The 20,617-nt window shown below is 39.3% G+C and overlaps 1 protein-coding gene across 1 annotated transcript in view; it reads left to right on the top strand.

Annotated features, from left to right (window-relative positions):
- The first annotated feature begins 104 nt into the window (after positions 1-104).
- Positions 105-20,617, top strand: part of Hook3 (hook microtubule tethering protein 3) — a 78,611-nt gene continuing 58,098 nt past the window's right edge. Inside the window, exons 1-3 of the mRNA XM_027395373.2 lie at positions 105-161; positions 8,953-9,038; positions 20,000-20,072. Of these exons, the coding sequence (XP_027251174.1) occupies positions 105-161; positions 8,953-9,038; positions 20,000-20,072 (216 nt within the window). The remainder of the gene's footprint in view (positions 162-8,952; positions 9,039-19,999; positions 20,073-20,617) is intronic.

The following is a 20,617-nucleotide window of genomic DNA, read 5'->3' on the forward strand; positions in this document are numbered from 1 at the left end:
GTTCGCCTGACGCCGGTCGGCTGCCCGAGCCTTCGGACTCAACCCCGAGCTGAACGGCCGCGGCTTCTGGTTGGTCGCGGAGGCGCTGCGGCCACCTCAGGAACATGTTTAACGTGGAATCTGTGGAGCGGGTGGAGCTGTGCGAGAGCCTGCTCACTTGGGTACGTGGTGGGGCAGCGGGCCGGTGGAAAAACTCCGCAACCTTTCCCCGGACACCGGTGCTCGTCCCGAGGGGCGAGCGCCCGGGGCGACCTGCCGTCACATCCGGGGCTTGGGACGGGCGGAGCTGAGGAGCCGGTGCGGGCCGCGTCTACACCCGCGGCCGGATCAGGGTCAGCAGGGAGCGGCCGGGCTCAGGCAGGCTGGGCCCAGGGTCCAGGAGGAACTTGTCCAGCCTGAGATGTTGGCTGCTGTCCGAGAGGAAACCTGCCCGGTGGGGGCTAATGATGGGGTGCAGGCGACACTGTAATTAGGACTGTTTGCAGTGATGAGGCGCTGGCGCTTCGTTCCCGAGCTCCCAGCCATCCAAAGCGTCGGTTCTGCCTGGGCGCCCGGTAGAGGCACTCGGGACCCCTGGTTACGATGCTGCTCGCCTTTGTTGTAGCGTTCAGCCAGGATGGAGGGTAGCCCCTTGAGGGATGAAGCCCTACCCATTGGAAAATAATACATTGGAGAGTGGGGTAGACAAAACATGAAGAATCACCCAGAGGCAAAACATTTGAAATGCGAGATGCATTTTTTTGACTGTTGTAAACGATCCGATGGTACTTATAAAAGGAATCAAGGATAAACAAAAATTAAGCAGGGGGGATTTAGGGAATAATTAGTAGTGGAACTGAAACATTTTTTTAAAAGCAACGTGAGATTAATTTGGAATCGATAAGGGTTAAGGTTATTGAATTTTAAAGTACGTTGGATTTTTAATGTCAATAGTCATGGCTTAAACAGCCCTTTCCAATAGCTGGGTAGTTAACCTGTGTTTGTTTTTCCATACGCTGGTTGGAAGTGGATACAGAGCCATGGGATAAATCCAGTATCCCACTGAGGACATTCGTATTACTTATGGCTAAAAATTGTTAACTGCCCTTTTTAGAAGAACACGTATTACTATGACGAGTGTTATTTTTTTTGGGGGGGGAGAAAGTGGTGATTGGACCTCCTGCATGCTAAGTGAAAGCTCTACCACTAAGCTCTTCACTTCTCCTATTATTCACTTTCAAGGTAAAATGCAAATACCAAAAGGAATTCTTTTGAACAGTGTGTTGTGTTAGAGGTTCCAATCGCTGGAAGATAGTCATCTCTGTTTTGTGCGGGGACACTTCTGAGAAGTTTGAGAACTGTTGAGTTGGTTGTACTAAATGTAATAAAGGTAGACCCTAAAGATGTATGTGTGTTTGAGGTAGGATCTTACTATGTAGCCCAAATTGCCTTAAACTACATGATCTTGAATTTGTAGCAATCTTCCTGCCTCAGCTTCCTGAGTATTAGGACTATAAACTTGCATCACTACACCCAGCTTGAATTTTTTTGTAATCTTGGTATGTAATGAATCTGATTTTGTCTTTTGAAACATGAACTTTATACAATGCAGAGCTCTATGGTTTGGTTTTGTATTAGATCATTCTTGTAATGTCAGGTTGTTTGAAATAATGCATAGTTCAAGCGAAAAAAGATAAACTTTACAAGTAGAAGATGGTGATAGGTTTTATAATGTAGCTAAGCCTCAGCCACCTTTCAAATTATTATTTAAACCAGGAAGATTCTAAAAGATGGAAAATGTTTGTTTTTGGTTTGGTTGGGTTTGAGACAGGGTTTCTCTTTGTAGCCCTGGCTGTCCAAGAACTTGTAAACCAGACTGGTTTCGAACTCACAAAGATCTGCCTGCTTTTGCCTCCTGAATGCTGGGAATAAAGGCTTGTACCACCACACCACCCAGCATGAAAAAGATGGGAAAATGGTTTAAACCAGTCAGTATATATAGCAAGGATAGTGTGCTTAAAACTTACCCCTTATCTCCTCTTCCTACCCCGTGAAGCAAAATGTATCCCTGCCTGATAGGGAAAAAAAAAAAAAAAAAAAAAGTGCTATTACGTCTGTCAGTCTCTTTTTAAAAGTTACTACCCTGTATATGATTGTGATGTGCACATATAGGCACAATTGCTACCATATGCATATGGAGGTCAGGAATCAACTTTTTGGAGTTGGTGACCTTCCATGTTTTTTTCAAGCAACAAACTGGGGTTGCAAGTCACCAGACTGCTGTGGTAAGCACCCTCACCTACTCACTGAGCCACTTCAATAGCTTGTTATTTTTTAACAATTATTTTTTTTTAATTTTTACTATATATGTATGTGGGTGTGTGCATACTCACTTGTATCACAGCCTTTCATGGAAGGCATTGAATAATTTAGAGGTGTCATTTCTCCTATTATTTGGGTTCTTCTTTTGTTTGAGAATTTTATATATGTATAACTGTGTTTTGATCAGATTTACTCCTCCCCTCAACTCTGTATTGCACCACTACTTGTCCTTCCCAAGTTCATATACTCTTTTTTTCTTTTTTTAACCTATTGAATACATTTAGTGTTGCCAGAATATATGTGGGTATAGGACCATTGACTGCAGCATGGATAACCTAGGGACTGCACCATGAAGAAAACAGACTGACTCTTCCTTCTCTAGAAGCTTCTCAGCAGCATGACCTCTTCTCCATTCATTCTAGAATTTTGGCTAACTTGATCTTGTGCAGATCTTTGGCATATTGCCACAGCACAGCCATTGTGGATTCTTAGGTGCACCATCCCTTTCATATCCAGAAAACACCTTTTTGCAGCAGTTCTCCATAATTTCTGGCCTTAGAGTCTTTCTGCCCCCTCTTCTGCAGTGATCTCTTGAGTCTTAGGAGGGGCAGTGATTTAGATGTCCCATTTAGGGTTGAGCACTCCACAGTTTCTTATTCTCTGCACTCTGATCAGTTGTTGAGTCTCCATATTAATTGTCCTCTACTACAGAAATAAGCTCTCTGATGAGGGTTGGGAGCTGCACTAATCAGTGAGTATAAAGATAAGTATTTGAGGGCAGTTTGATACTATGTCAATTTGGCAAAATAAAAGCAAGTTCTCTCCTAGAGTCTATGACCTACCCAGCCATTTGTTCTTGGCCCAGTTAGCAATGCAAAGCATGGATTCTGGTTTGTGAAGTGAGCCTTATATCCAACCAGAAAGCAATTGCTTACTCCCATAACACTGATGCCACTATTGCACCAGTGGACATATTTTTGCCAGTCCATTTGTCTTTGTAGCTTGCAGAGTTCACAACTGAGTAAGACTGTTGATTATTTTTCTCTTCCAGCAGATTGCATAGTACCATGCAGCACTATGAAAGCTATCCAGTAGGGATTAAGCTTCAAGGTCAATACCAGTTTATTTCTCTATGTCCTATGGCTCAAGAATGTAGTGTCTTTAGTAATAGGGTCTTACTTCCAAGTTTTGGTGGGTATCCAAGAGCAGTGACAACAGCCTATATTGTTTTACAAATCCATAGGATCCCCCATGACTAGCAGCTTAAAGAGGGGTAACCAAATTTGGCACTACCCAAGCCCAACTTCTTGAACTCTGCATGAATCATGATGAAAATATTGCACTTTCCTAGGTCTTAATTAATTTGTTGTATGATGCTGAGGATTAAACCTGGGGCCTTGTTTGTGTACTGTACAACTGAGTTATATAATTCCAGCCAGTTACCCAAGAAATTGGAACACAAGAAACAATCAAGAGGGGCTGGAGAGATAGCTTCACAGTTAAGAGCATTTGTTGCACTCACAGAGGACCCTGATTTGGTTCCTAGCACCCACACGGTGGTTCACAACCATCCAAAGCCCCAGTTCACGGGATCTGATGACCTTTGCTGACCTCCACAGGCACCAGGCATGCTTGTGGTACACATTCATACATTCAGGCAAAACAATCACACACTTATAGTCTTAAAACATATTTTAAAAGAAAGAATCCAGAATGCTATCAGATAATGACATGAAACTAATGAGAAAAGAATCATAGTTGTGGTTCACGCCTGTGAAATTCCCCAATCTTTATTCCCCAATCTTTATGTGTCCTTATTTTCATATTACTTATTTGGGAGCCTATGAAATGGAACTAGCATTTAGAATCCCTCCCATTCTGTTTTCCCTCCTTTGCCTAACTCTATCCTATGAACAAATTTGATCCTCTGATTCTAGAATAAAGACATTTCTAATGTACAAAGGTTTAAAGCCCTTGGGGGCAAAAAAAAAAAAAAAAAGTCTAAGTAGCCTCCAGCAGTGGTTCTCATACATTATCATTGATCAGCATCACCTGTAACTTTTATCAAACCAGTTTACGAGGCTGTGGGGCTAGAATTTCTAGGTCTGAGACGGGATCTGAGATTTGCATTTCTGTCATGTTCCCAGGTGATGTGTAGTTAGTAACCTCAAGACAACATATGAGAACCATTGCTCTAGAGCAGGTTTTAAACTTACTGCTGTTTGATATTTTGGACTGAATAATTGTTAGGGGCACTGGTGTGTGCATTTTAGGATATTTAATAGAAACATTGCTGTTTACAAAATAATAGCACTTACCTTGCTATTCCAGACTCTCCTAGGAAGCAAAAAAAAGAAAAAAGGCAAAAAGAAAAAACATCACTCCTGGTGTCGAACCACTTCCCTAACATTGCTGATTTCACCTGATCTCATGCTTTACTCTTCTGATGCTTTTGCAGGGGGTGGGGATGGGGCTTGGAATGTGTTCTAAGCTTCTTGAAATTACAAGAAAGGTTGTGACCTTCCAGGTAGAATTTGTGCTTTAACATAATTCAATGCAGTTATCTTTCTGTTTTACTGTATTACTATCCTGAAATGTCACAACTCAGACCTGATAGGATGATAAGTTTATTTCATAATTGAGATGAGATCCCTGTCAGTTCTGAAAGCAGAGGTGAACATTCTCAAGCTCTCCTAAGTACCTATGCACCTGAAGGGCTAAAACAGAAAACAGTTGTTTAGAAGCTCCATCTTAAAAATCAAAGTGAAAATTTAGCTGTGAGTCCTGGGGCACATACTGTGTTAAATTACTCCTTCTTTAAAATTCCTTCCTTTGGGCTGAGCATGTAGCCCAGTTTGTAGAGTGCTTGCACAAAGCCTGGGTTAGCAATGTGTAACCAGATGTGGTGGTGCATACCCATAATCTCAGAAGTCCATCTCTAATTCTCTCAATCAGGAGGTGGAAGCAGGAGAATTGAGGAGTTTAAGGTCATCTTTGTCTTTGATAGTGAGTTCCAAGCCAGACTCAAATGCATGAAACTCTGTTAAAAAAAAAAAAAAAAAAAAAAAAAAAAGGAAAAGGAAAGGAAACCACTTGTTTTGTTGAGTTGTTTCTTCTGATTGACCAGGAGCAATTTTGTAACCCTGAGTAGGAATGCAACTCAATATTAGAACACTTGCCTTGCACTGACAAGACTGAGTTCCATCCCCAGCTTGAGGTAGGAGGGAGAAGAGCTTGCATTCCTTAACTTTGGCAGTACCTTAGAGGGTTCCAGATGCTAAAACTAGTGCCCAGGTACATAAGGATTATTTGATGCATTTGTTAAAATAGATTAACAGAGATTAGCTTATTTGCACAAATCTATTATCTCAGTTACTCAGGAAGCTGAGACAGAAGGATTGCAAGTTGAAAGTTGGTAGAAACTACAGAGTGAATTCAAGGCTATTAGCAAGATTCTATTTTGGAAATTTAAAAGAGGGCAGGAGAGATGGCTCACCATTTAAGAGTACTGGCTGTGCTTCTAGAGGACCCAGCTTCAATTTCCAGCACCTACATAGCAGCTTACAGCTGTCTGTAACTCCAGTTCTAAGGAGATATGATAGCCTCTGAGGGCACTGTGTGGGCAGAGTGCATAGACATACATGTGTGCAAAACACTTCCACACATAGAGATCTAAGAATTTTAAAAGAGGTAGAGATATAGATCAGTAGTATTTACCTAGCGTGTGCAAGACTCTGGGTTCAATCCTCCAGCAACATGTGCACATGTTTGAGTACACGAGCACACCCACACACCCACACATTCTTTGGGGGGGGTGGATTCTAGCTTCCTAAACACATCATACAGGGTTATGATTCATTTGGTGGAGCTAAGAAATGTTTATAAAATGAAAACTTCCAGATGACAATCATACACACCTAGTTTTGCAGACTGTTAATATTAGTAATACCCTGTAGGGGTCACCCTGAACACATCGCCAGATATACCTGGCCACACCCACTAGGACATGGGCAGGAGGACCCCTACAATTCCCCTTTTAGTCTAAAAGAGGATTAAAACTTAACAGTATTAAGTATCTATGATTAACAATCATAAAGGTGAAATACAAGAAGATACAACAATCTGCTGTCACATCCATCCTAACTGTATCTATATAACTAAAGCCTAAAGTCGTCTGAAAGAGGTGTCTAAGCCTGAACACCTCAATACCCCCAAACTTTATATGGAAAAAGGTTATATTAAAAGAAAGAGATGAGGTAAAAATATTCAGGTTATATGATAAGTTAGTAGTAAAACTAAGGATTAGAATTGATTCATTACATTCCAAAGCAGTGTTCACTGAGCATAATCAGTTGTACCAAGTGATTAAGATGTAATTTGTGATTGTCACTGTTTCATCTCTTTTTTTTTCTATGTATAAACCTACAAAAAGAGATTGCTTTTAAATGGGCCATTAATTTAGCACCTATAAAATGGAAACAGTTGTTTTTTTTTTTTTTTTTTTAACTTACCAGTGTGGAGGCAGTTGTAAATAGAATAAAGTTTAAAATCAGACCTGAGATGATATTTATTTGTTCCATTTATGCCTTTTATTCATTTTCTGGTCCCTACCCAAACCTCATGATGTCTCACTGTATTTAAGGACTGACATTGAATTTAGAATCAATCCTCTTGCCTCAGCCTTCTTAGTAACCAGAACTAAAAGTGTATGCTACCATGCCAGGCTTATTTGCTAACTTTTTAAAAATCAAAATTCTGTATGTATTCAAGTTAGGACCTTCTTATCTCCCAGATTCTTGTCTGACTAAAAACTACTTTCTGTGAGATCCTGTGACATAAATCCCTCAGCTTCTGCTACCATAGCCATCATTACCTGAAAGACTCCTGCCCTACACAACATAGGAAGTTGTAACTATACTGTTAATAGTTCTCTCAGCACTTGGGAGTAGAGGCAGAAGAATCAGGAGCTCAAGGTCACCATGACTCCTGATAAATAATGAGTTGGAGGGCAACCTAGGCTACACGAGACCCTGACTTTTATAGATAGTATGGTACAGAGAAGCAGATATTCACCTATTTTTAGCAGCAGTTTATTGCTTCATGGTTTATTTGGCAATGTTTATTTTTAAAAAAACTTAAAAATGGGCATACATTTAACGTGGCAATTTTTTTCCTAAACCAGTAAATCAAAAAGAAATGTCACCTGAGTGTTCTGGAAGTATTTCCATTGTTGCTATCTAGTTTAGCCTCGGCAGTGTTACAGACTGCCACAGCAGGCTTATTTGCCTCCTTTCTCCCAATATTTCCTTCAGATCTCACTTTCTTGCTTGAAATCCTTTTCTTACAAACTACCATTACTCTTAAGGTAATTCCCAATGTGGCTTACTAAGGCTTGCCTAATGATGCTTCTTTCTTTAGTTCTTTCACGTATTTTATATCCCTCTGTTCCATTTCTTCCTATAATTTCCACCTATCCATACCAGGCTTCTTTTCATTCCTACAACATACCATCTTCTTGATGGAAATCTTTGTCTATACATACCACAATATTTCCACCAAATTTAAAGGTTTGTATCAGGACACCTTTCTTCTGTTTGTCATCAGTGATTTACTTCCTTTTAAATCGGGGTTGGACTGCTGGTTATCCGCTGGTTGATAACTCTTGGCTGTACTTCGTTTTTGGTCTCAGATAACCTTGAACCCCCTGAACTTCTGCCACTACTTTTCAAATCCTGGGATTATAGTTGTGTGCCCTTAGACCCTTCTTGGGTTCATTTCTTAAGTTTCTCATAACCAATACAAAGTTAGTTGTGGTCCAGTATTTATTTGAAATTGAAATGAATTGAGTATCCAACCTAATGATGATAAACATGAATTTTATATCCATATTAAAAAATTTTTGCCTTTGAGTGCCAGAAATCTCAACCTGGCTAGTCTTAAATAATAAATTTATTCTACATAATAAGAGATTCCACATCTTCAAGTTAGTGGTTAAAGTTTATCTCAAAGACTTAGTTCTTTGTATCCTTCCTCTCTACCATTGTCCATTACATAGCCCTTAAGACTTATTTCTGAATGATGAGATAACTCAGTTGATAAAGGTGACTGTCACCAAGCCTCCTGATCTGCATTCACTCCCTTGGACCCACCTGGTAGAAGGAAAAGAACTAGCTTCCACAAGTTGTCCTGTGAACACCACGGGTATATTGTATGTATGTGCTCATACATGCACATACATACATAATAATAAAAATTTAAAGAAATTATTCCACTAAGTAGTTATGATTGCTACAGTAATTGATGCAACACAAAAGTTCACATTAATAAGAAATTGACTCTGCTCTCCAACAAGTATCTCTTTGTTCCATACTGATTTTGCCCTTATTATTCTTGAGTCAGTCATCATCATCCTAGACTATCCATCTGTGAGTAGTATGATGAGAAGTCAGCTGCTATCTACCACAATTTGTCTTTTGCCTATATGGGAAGAAATTGATGATTATCTATTAAAATTTTTATTTCAGTCCCCAATATTAGATAAACATGCACACACACACACACACACACACACACACACCAACAAAACAAAACAAACAAACAAACCCTAAGAAATCTTAATGTAGTTAACCTTTGGATCTTTTTTCCTTTCAGATCCAGACCTTCAATGTGGATACACCATGCCAGACCGTGGAAGATTTAACAAGTGGGGTTGTGATGTCCCAGGTTCTTCAAAAGATGTAAGGATAAATTACTTGTCTTTATGTATGGTCTTATTATAATCCTTTCTTAGATTGAAAAGGATTAAAAAATTTTAAGTGTGAGAATTGGTTTTCTATCACTGACAAAATACCTAAGATGATCAATTCATATGAAAGTTTTGTTTTTGGTTTATAGTGGGGTATTTCAGCCCTGGATCAATTGTCCTATTGCTCTTGGGCCTCTGAATTGGCAGCACTATTGTGGGACCATTGGCAGAAGAAGCAACTTCCCTCACAGCAGTCAATAAGCAAATCAGGGACTGGAGAGACGGCTTAGTGGTTAAGAGCACTTTTTGCTCTTGCCTAGGACTCAGCTTTGGTTCCTGGCTCCCACATGGTGGCTCACAGCCATTGGTAACTCCAGTTCCAGAGAATCCAGTGCCGCCTTCTGGCCTTCTGGTACCAGGCATGAATATGGTACATATACATAAATTTAACGAAACATTTATATGATGAAATAAAGTATATTTTAAAAGCAGCAGCAGCAAAACAGGATGTTGTAGAGGCCCTATGAAATTCCTTCAAGGGTGACTCCTCAGTAATCTGGCTTCCTCTTAAGTAGGCCTTACTTCATAAAGGGTCCATCCACCATCTCAGCAGTCACAAGCCAGGAACCAAAATTTTACATGCACCTTTGGGGATCATTTGAGATCTAAATTATAGCAGAATGTTTGTGTGAACTTGGGTTGCGTGTGGAATGAGAACAGTAAGCAGCAATGAGATTTTGATGGTATATACTTAGGTATAGACTGCTTACAAGTTTAGTTGGAGCAGTGGTTGTTATTCCAACTTTGGTTGATAACGAGATTTGTCATTATAGGACAACCTGAGAATGCTGTCTCTTGTAGAATACCACTCCAGTCTTAGCACTGAGATCTTCCCTGATCACCAGTGTGATATAGCAATTTTCTGTTCCCTTAACTTTTTGTATTATTCTCTGAACTATATATCTTGTGTGTATTTGACGGTTTATGAAGAGCCAGGAAGCTTGTTTTCTTTCTTGCATCTTAGCAACTAAGAAGATACATAATTTTTATTGAACTGTATGAATTACCATTCCTTGCCGTTTCTTTTTATGTTTGTTTTGTTTTGCTTTTCAAGACAGGGTGTCTCTGTGTAGCCCTGGCTATCCTGGAACTGGCTCTGTAAACCAGGCTAGCCTTGAATTCCAGAGATCCATCTGCCTCTACCCTGGGTGCTGGGATTAAAATCTATGCCACCACACCTGGCAAAATCTGTGATTCTGGATGTGACTATGTACAAATGCTTAGGAGCAGTAAATAAATTGCTAATCTGAATTTGCCATTTATCTATTTTTACCTGTAATTTTCACTGTGCATATTCCTTGAATGTAGTACTATGTTACATACATACTGAACATTTTTCTCCCCTCATATCTTTCTGTCCTATAATCTGTCACTGCTCACCTTTCCATTAATTCTCTAGACAGTTTTACTTTTCTTCCATGTCACTATGTACATGACTTTACCAATGTAAAGTTTAGGACCCAAGCAAAGGAGACATATTTGCCTCTCTGATGTTGACTCAATTCATTTTCTGTAGTTGCATCCGTTTTGTTATAAATGATATGGCTTCATTATTCTTTATGCTGAAAAACAATTCCATTGTGTATATATTATCACATTTTCTTCTTTCCAGATGTTACAAGTATAATTTTTTCTTTTTTGTTTGAGGTCATAATATAATGGCATCGTTTTTCTCTTCCATTTTCTCCCTCCAAACCTTCTCATATATGTCTCCCTGATCTTTTTCATTAATTTTGTTACATTTGCTCCTGCGTATCACGCGTGCATGTGCACACTCCCACCTATATTAATAAATATAACTTGTCCAGTCTGTATAATGTTACTTGTATATATATTTTCAGGGCTGACCATTTGATACTGGATAATCAATTTATGTACAGCACATTTTCTTTACCCATGGTTGGTTCTATAACTTAGCGTATCACGTGCGCACAACCCCCCCCACACACACACATGTAGAGTGCCACATACATGACATAGAGCACATGTGGAGGTCAGAGGGCAATTCTGGGGATTCTGTTCTCTCCTTCCACCATGGGGCCTGGGAATTGAACTCTGGTTGTCAGGTTTTTATAGCAAATACTTTTACTCATTGAGCCAACTCACTGGCTCTTTTTAAAGGGTTAAAAATATAAAAACCTCCTTAAGTAAAATTTAACCTTTATAACATAATAAGAAACTACTTCTAGTGTAATAATTTAAGTATGAGTATATTAAATGATCAAACTGAAAATGCAACTTTTGAACTTAGTGTTTACATTGGTTTGTATAAAGACAAAACAAAGTCTTACCTGTCTTCGGCCTCTGGTACATTAGTAACATACTGTTTTCTTTGGCACATCACACACCCACATCTTCCTTATAAATGTCTTTAATGCTACCCTATGATCGCCAAAGTGGAAACTGTTGTGTTGTTTGACATTCTAAGAACTAGCTTGGCAAGGAGACATTCTTTCCATCTTGTTGTAATAACTGTTTTCACACCAACTCCAGACATATAGAACTAAACCACAAAGTTCAGAATTCGTAGCTCTGCCCAGCCTACCTAAGGGATTATTTAAAGAACAAAATAGTTTTTCAGTTTCTATTAGAATCATGAGTTATTTTACAGATTCCAGTAAAGATAGCCTCAGAAAATTTGTAGACTTAATTTAAATTAAACAAAATAAAATATGTCTGTATTTTCTAGTGTAGGTTTTCTGACTTGTGCTCCTTGAAGGAGTCCTCAAGTCTTGCCAAAACATCTGTTGGAAGGCTTGTCTTACTGGCTGATGAGTATTTAGTTAGACAAGATAGCAAAGAATAATTATATAGATACCTTAATTGTTATGTTGAATTGGCACTGGCATACTCTGATGAGTTATTGTTTGTGATCTGCATGTCACCAAAATAGCAGATATCATTCTAACAACTTTTATATAAAGTCTTGGAGATGTTGCTTATTGAGGTCACCAGGAAAAAAACTGATAAAAATTGGTTACCTTTTAAAAATATTTTAAAATTGTTTTATTTATTACTGTTTGTATGTGTTTTGTGGGTGCATACATGCCACAATGTGCATGTGAAGTCAGGGGACAGTTTTAGAAGTCAGTTCTTTTCTTCTTAATGGCCTGAAGAGATGGCTCAGGGGTTAAGAGCACTGCTTGTTCTTCCAGAGGTCCTGAGTTCAACTCCCAGCAACCACATGGTGGCTCACAACCATCTGTAATGTAGTCTGATGCCCTCTTCTGGCCTGCAGGGATACATGCAGGGGAACACTGTACACATAACAAATAAATAAATCTTTAAAAGAAAGAAAAGAAATAGACTGAGTTCTTAGGATCAAGTTTAGGGCATCAGGTTTTCACAGCAGTGTCTTTACCCTTTGAGCCATTCCACCAGCCCAGTTACTTTTGAATACTAATAATTTGCTGTGTAATAATTTGCATAAGACTACCTTAGTTATTGCCAAAGCAATTTATAAAAGAAAACTCTTAATTGGGAGCTTGCAACAATTTCACAGGATGAATCAATGACCATCATGGTGGGGATCATGGCAGCAGGCAGGCAGACATGGCTCTGGAGAAGTAGCTGAGAGTTTAAGTCTTGGCTGCTAGTTGGAGGCAGAGACTGCCTCTGATGTAGGCTTTTGAAACCTCAAAGCTCACCCTCAGTGACACTGTCCTCCAACAAGGCCATACCTCTTAGTCCTTCCCAAACCATTCACCAATTGGTACCAAGCACTCAAACAAATAAGCCTTATGGGGACCATTCTCATTCAAACCATCACAAGGACATTTTTTTTTTTTTAATTTCCACATTGGAGACTTATGACTAGGAACTCTCCCTAAGAAAGGCCAGAATCTTAATTATTCCATTCCATGCCTGTTGTGCTGGATTACTTAAGAAAGAACCCCTACAAAGCCCTTTCCACAAACATGGATTTAGCATATCATTCATCGATCGGCCAGACGTGAGTCACTTTTAATGAATATGATCAGCATTATGCAAGAAAGATGAAGCTCCAGTACTTCATCTCCCAATGGCACCCTATTAAGGTAATGGAATACAAAGGAGTGATTTGCTTTTTCTTTTAATTCTGTGATCCTTAAATGTTAAGCCCAGTATTTTATGTAATCTGAAGCATCTTAATTACATGCAAGCATTCTAGTTTTTTGTTTTTTCAAAACCTCAGCATTAAGTAATAGTTATGGGCTATTACTGTAACATTCCTCCTTTGTATACATTAAACCATTTAAAAGAAATGAATATTCTGAGATTTAGAAAAGGAAACCCATAAGCAGAGTTAAAATAAAATGCAAAGTATCACTGCTAGCTAGCTCTACTGTTTTACAGTACTTCAAAAAGTAAAATTAGCCAGGCAGTGGTGGCACACACCTTCTTTAATCCCAGCACTTGGGAGGCAGAAGCAGGAGGATCTCTGTGAGTTCGAGGCCAGCCTGGTCTCCAGAGCAAGTGCCAGGACAGGCTCCAAAGCTACACAGAGAAACCCTGTCTCGAAAAACAAAAAAACAAAACAAAACAAAAAAAGTTCTAGAAAGCTGTAAAGAGCAAATACATTCATACTGGCCAGGTGGGCTCTGGCCAGGTCCATACCCAGGTTCCCAGGAAATGTCCCCGAATCAGGTTTTATAGCAGTTTTAAGTATTTCCCATTAGGTTCAATTGGGGCAAGTTCCAGCCTACATCCAGTCAGGGGCAAGTGGACATCCTGGCCACAAGTGATCAAGCACATCTGGTGCAGATGGGTCAAACAAGCTTGTTTAGGGAAATGAGAAACATGTGGCCTGTTATCCCCCAAAAACAACAGCCTTCAGCATTTCAGGAACTATCTGTCCTTGGGCAAGGGGCTTGCAGATCAGAGGCATATTTCTTTCATGGATCTCTATGGCATAGTATTTAAAATGTAAAATGTAACTCTGGCTCTTGCAGAGGATTGCATATAGAGTCAAAGTTTATTGCTATTTATGAGCCCCTTTAGGGAAAAACAGTAGGAAAGAAAGTTGCAGGTGAGTATTGTGTTTTGAGAGTCTTGCTACATGGCTCAGATTTACCTGAAATTTACTCTATGTAGCCCAGATTGGCCTCAAACTCACCTTCCTTCTGCCTCCTAAATGCTAGGATTATAGCTTTGTGACACCATGCCTGATGTTCAGACTGCTATTCTTGGTATGTTTTGCTGAGGTAATAGATTAGAAGCTTACTAAATATGTGCTAACTACTTTGCTAAAATGTATTGGGAAATTCCGTGTGTCAGACTTGAGGTATTGGGTGGAATAACAGTGTCAGGATCTAACTAAATAGAGGGTGCCATGAATGATGTTTTTCTTTTTTCAACTTGTAACAGTTTACTGAGATGAATAGCTAGCCACTGAATGTTAGTGTTTGCTAGAATCATTTGTGTTGAATTCTGCTTATTTGTTTTAACAAAAAGTGTGTGTTCTCTACTCTGCTACTTAACTGCAATTGAACTTGGGCACATTGCTTCCTTTCTTAGTCTGATAGTTCTTACCTGTAACATTTTTAAGTTAGATTTCTGTTAGTTGTTGTGACAGATACCTGAAAGAAACAATTTTAATGGAGGAAGGGTTGAGATATAATACAGTTCCTTGGTAAAGTACTTGCCCAGCATGCACAAGGCACTGGGTTTGACCTCCAGCATAGACAGGGGTTAGGACATTTAGTCCCTGCATGGTTGCAGTATTAAGGAGGCAGAAATGAGAGGATTAGAAGTTCAAGTCTGGCCTCAAGCTCTAAAATAAGTGAGTTTGAAGCCATCTTGGGCTACATGAGACCCTGAATCATAAGGAAAACCTGAATCAATGAATAAGTAAAATAAAAGGAGAAAGACTTATTTTGGTTCACATTTCCAGAGGTTTTAGTTCATGGTCTGCTTTTTCTGCTATAAACCTGTGGTAAGGAAAAATATTGTGGCTGCAGGAGGATATGGGTGATCAAAGTTGCTGACTTCACAGGAAGCAGAAAGTCAGAAGAGCCAGAGAGGAAATATACTCTTCAAAGACTTGCAACCAGTTATCTTCATTCTTTAATCAGTCCTCCTAATACCCCATAATTAATTGATGAACTCAGCACCCTGATGATATAATTACCTATTTATAGTACCACAACCTGGGGGCCAAACGGTCACACAAACCTTTTTGGAAACTACTTTATCTAAACCAAAACAGTGTTTTAAAGCTTTTTCTTTCTTTCTTTTTTTTTTTTTTTGCAAAGTCGGTAGATTAAAGCATTTTTTTAAAGATTTTATTTATTTATTTATTAGTATACAACATTCTGCTTCCATGTATATCTGCACACCGGAAGAGGGCACCAGATCCCATAACGGATGGTTGTGAGCCACCATGTGGTTGCTGGGAATTGAACTCAGGACTTCTGGAAGAACAGTCAGTGCTCTTAACATCTGAGCCATCTCTCCAGCCCAGATTAAAACATTTTTAAAGGGACTTTCTGGTTCAGTGCCTATGGCTTTTAGCAATCAACCACATACACCAGACTATGAAAGATTTACTTTACTGCCAGTAATTGTACCTTTCAGATGATTTAACTGTCAAAAATAACATTTAAATTTTTCTAACATCTGAATTGATCTATATAATATTTTTTTGCTGTAATAGTAGAATCCCTTTGTTTTCTAAGAGATATTAAACAAAGAGGATGCTTGTAGGGGGGACATGTCTACACAGTTCTTGGAAGTCCACTTCTCTGAGAGCTCACCTCTCCCTGACAGGTGCAGTGCTTCTTTCCCTAAGTGATGTATGTGTCCTACTTACAGCCATCCTCTTTTTAACCACATGTAATAGGATCATGGATGAAAATAGACTTTGGCTGAAGCTTGCTGGAGTTTTATAATGAGCCAATAACAGCCAGTCTTAATTAGAAATTGAAAAGACTTAGAACATATCTATAGCCATTTACAGTTTTGTTTTGGGACAAACAGGAAGAGGCTGGTCCACAGAGACAAAATTGTGTGTAGATGTGGGGGGAAAAGTAGAAGAAAGAATTGTAGATTTTTATTCCAGTATTTGAGAGGCTCAGCCATCTTTTAAGTACTAACTGGGGTTACAGATGATTCTGGGAACTGAAGCAGCCCCCCCCCAGATCAAGCCCATCTCTCTAGCCTCTCCTCTTCCTCCTCCTCCTCCTCCTCCTCCTCCTCCTCCTCCTCCTCCTCCTCCTCCTCCTCCTCCTCCTCTTCTTTCTTCTCCTTCTTCCCTCCTAAACTGTTTTCTCTTGGTGTGCAAAACCTTGCGTAGAAACACCAAATGAAATATAAAATAAAAATAGATGAGTATGGATGTCCACATGCCAGTTAATGAAGTTAGCTCTCTTCTATTGCATATAAATGGATCAGAGACCCAAATATAAGAGCTAAAACTACAAAATGGAAAAAAAATTTAAAGGAATAAATCTTGTGACCTTGGCAGAAGTGTCATAGATAAAAATATCACAAGTACAATGTAGATAAGTTGAACTTCATCAAACTTAAAAGCCTTTGTATATACAATATGCAATCAAGAAAATGAAAAGGAGGGGCTGGAGAGATGGGCTCCATCTTGGAGGGGGGGAGCTGCTTCAGTTCCCAGAACCTACATGATGGCTCAGAACCATCTGTAACCGCAGTCCCAGGGGGATTGAATACCCTCTTCTAGCTTGTTGAGGCTCCAGGTATCCACATGGTGTACTTACATACATTGAAGCAAATATTCACACACATAAAGTGTTGGAAGATTTATGCTGACTGGTAGAAGTCTCAATCTCCCCATAGCGTGGCAGCTTATCTCAATAGCTCAACAACATGGGGCTCCCTCCCTCCAGCAGAGCCTCCTGCCTCTACCTGCCCTTTCTGGAGAATGTCCCTAGGCCTGGAGTTCTGACTTTATTTAAACTAGATGCCTGTCTCTAAACCAGATGCCTAACTTATCTTTAGCTTGAACCCTGACATAGATGCCTCCTGGAAGGCTCCCTTGCTGCACATATGATAACTAAGACTTGTGCTAGGAGCCTATGATAGGAACATTCCATTTAATGCAAATTATGGTTTGTCTCCAGGATCCCCAGTCCTATATATTTCTTATACTTTGGAATAAATTTGAGCTGATTCACCGAAATCTGTCTCCCAAAGGTCTCCCTCCATTTATGCTCATGGGCTGCCTACAAAGCTTTCTGTGGCCACTACTGCCTCTTGTCTCTCCACCTAGTGGTCAACAGGCTGAGAGGGAAAGAGGACCCACATAATAAAATAAAAAAATTAAATTAAAAGGAAAGTCAAAGGATGACTAGTGGGATGGCTCACTGGTTAACAGTGCTTGCTGTTCTTGTGGAGGACCAGGGTTCAGTTCCTAAAACCCATGTTAGGCAGTGTAAAACTACTACCTATATCCAACACCTGAGGATTCAGTTCCCTCTTCTGGTTTCCATGGTCACCTGCACATCTACCTACCTACCTGCCTACTCTCTCTCTCTCTCTCTCTCTCTCTCTCTCTCTCTCTCTCTCTCACACACACACACACACACACACACAGTTTTTAAAGTGAAAAGAAGGCATGAACTACCACAGACAAGTTTTATATTAAACAGAATTATGTGACTCAACAACTCCATCTCAAATGAACCATGTCCATATAAAAACTGGTACATGGCTCAAAAGTAAAACTACCCAAATATCTGTAAGCTGGTGAATGGATAAGCATAATGTAGTAGTCACTTATCATAGAGATAGTTTATGAGAAATGCATTTTGTGCTAACACAAAGTAGACCATACAGTATTGTGGGTTCACTGTGGTTGATCATGGATGGACATGCTATGTGGTGCTTGGCCATATATCCAAGAAGAAGTCAAGTTCTGATACATGCAACATTACAGGAAAATCTTAGAATTATACTAACAGAGAAATAGACATAAATGATGATATAGTTTACTGTTTTGTTCATTAAAATGTTCAGGGCAAAGAACAAAGAAAGAAAGTAGATTAGTAGTTTCCAGAGGTGGGAAAAAATAAGATGCTAGTAGATACAATGCTTACCTTATTTTCTCCTCCCCCTCTCTCTTGAATGCGAGGGTGCTCATGCTCCATGAATGAACATGTAGATGTCACGCAAAGGTTGACATTGGATGTCTGACCTTGATAGCTTTCATACTTTGGTTGAGACAGGGACTCTCATAACTTTTTATTCTGTTTGATCTTACTGTTTCAACCAAGGGATCCACCTGTCTCCACCCTCCCCCCCAAGCCCCTTCCCCCATGGACCCTGCTCCCTTGATGCTTGGTTTAGACACATGTGTCTGTTCCTGGCTTTTATGTGGGTATTAGGGATCCAAGCTCAGGCTGTCACTGCTATCCAACATACGCTTTTACCACTGAGTCATCTGCATCACCTGTGAAGACACAAACTTTAACATGATGCCGTTGGTTGTGCAACTCTGTCAGTATTGTATTCTGAAGTGATTTGTATATTCTAAATGAATAATATGATACGTGAACTATATCTTAATCAGTTTTTTGAAGTGGATAAATGGCTGGGTGTAGTGGTACATGGCTTTAATTCCAGCACCCAGGAGGAAGAGGCAGGTGGATCTCTCTAAGTTAGAGGATAGACTGGTCTGCATAGCAATTTCCAGGCCAGCCAAGGCTATACAGTGAAACACTGTTTAAAGAAAAAAAAAAGTGGATGAATTAGGAGGCTGGAGAGATACCTCAGCAGTTAAGTGTGCTTCCTACTCTTCCAGAGGACCAAGTGCAGTTCCCAGCACCATATCAGATGGTTCACAATTGCCTATAACTCTAGCTCCAGGGGATCTACTACCTTCTTCTTACCTCTTTGTGCACACTCATTAACATATATATGCCCATTATTAAAATAATAAAAATGAATTTTTAGAAAGATAAATAGATAAGTTAATGTTATATAGTGATTAAATGTAGGTTCAAAATTATTTTGATAGCTAGAATTTATAACTTTTATATATGCTTATTACCTAAATAAGTGCATTTAGTTTTGTAACAAAATTTTAATCCTAAGTAGCCAGTTACTTGTTTTAAAATTAACTGGAATAAAATCACTGATTCAATTTCAATTACAGTAAAAATTGAAATGTAGATTACTCCCCTCCCCCACTAACATCCCTGTCCCAGCGCTTTTCTGTATTTTGGTTGAATAGATACAGTTGTGGTATGGGAAGATCTTGGACTTAATACTTGCTAAACCAGGACAAACAGATGTTCCATGAGGTCTTGGACAAATCATTTCTTATAGCTTCAGTTTGAAAAACTTGTAAGTTTTGAGAAGTTTGGGTAGGTTTTTTTGCTTTTTGTTGTTGTTGTTGGTTAGTTGGTTGGTTTTTCTTCCAAATAAAAGTATAGGAGGATTTCCTAGGAAAAATAAGGATGTGTATATTTAGGGTCTACCCTGTTTGACTCATTTGACTTTTTTGAGATAGTGTGTCTTTTTTAAATAATGTCATTGCTTTTTAATGGTTTTGGCTAGTTTTATGCTATCAACAATTCTAGTTTTGTTTATTCAACTATAAATCACTCTTAGAATATATTAACATTGTGCATTTTGGTTTAAAATAAAATATCCATGTTTTAATGTTTTATATAACTAATTTATTACCAAAACTAATCAAACTGATTTTAGAAAATGTGCTGTTACCCCTTGTCTCATGGATTATTTAATGACTGGCATGTGGCATATACATATTTTTATGGCTCACTTAAATGATGACATATGATGGAATTGGGTATTTTAGTAAGCATGATACCTCCATGATCTTTTGTTTGTTTGTTTTGTTGTTTTTTTCAAGACAAGGTTTCTCTGTAACAGCTCTGGCTGTAGCTACATGATCTTAATCCAGTTTTTCTTTACTTGCAGAGATCCTGTATATTTTGATGATAATTGGCTAAACAGAATCAAAACTGAAGTGGGAGACAATTGGAGGTTAAAGGTATTTTTTTTTGTATTTACACCTGTTAAATCTTTTAAATATTTGTGTTGTGTATTTTCTTACTTAGGGTTTCTATTGCTGTGAAGAGACACCATGACCACAGCAACTTTTTTTTTTTTTTAATTTTTTTTTATTAGTTCAAGTTAGGGAACAGGCTTGTTTCACATGTAAGTCCCTTCTCCCTCTCCCTCCCCCCCCCATCCCTCCTCCCCACCCCAATCTACCCCCCACCCCATCCACCCACCACTCCCCAGGCAGGGTAGGGCCCTCAAGGGGGGCTCTGCAAAGTCCACCAAATCTTCCTGTGCTGGGCCTGGGCCCTTCCCCACCACAGCAACTCTATTATTGGGGCTGGCTTACAGTTTCAGAGGTTTAGTCCATGTTGGGAAGCAAGGCAGCATGCAGGCAGACATGGTGCTAGATAGGTGGCTGACAGTTCTTCATCTTGATGCACAGGCAACAGGAAGCAACTGTTATAATCTAGGAAAAGCGGCACTCAAGCAGAGGGACCATAAAAAGGGAAAGGGAAGAGGGGAGACCAGCCT

This window comes from Cricetulus griseus, assembly GCF_003668045.3.
Source record: "Cricetulus griseus strain 17A/GY chromosome 1 unlocalized genomic scaffold, alternate assembly CriGri-PICRH-1.0 chr1_1, whole genome shotgun sequence".
Taxonomy (NCBI): domain Eukaryota; kingdom Metazoa; phylum Chordata; class Mammalia; order Rodentia; family Cricetidae; genus Cricetulus; species Cricetulus griseus.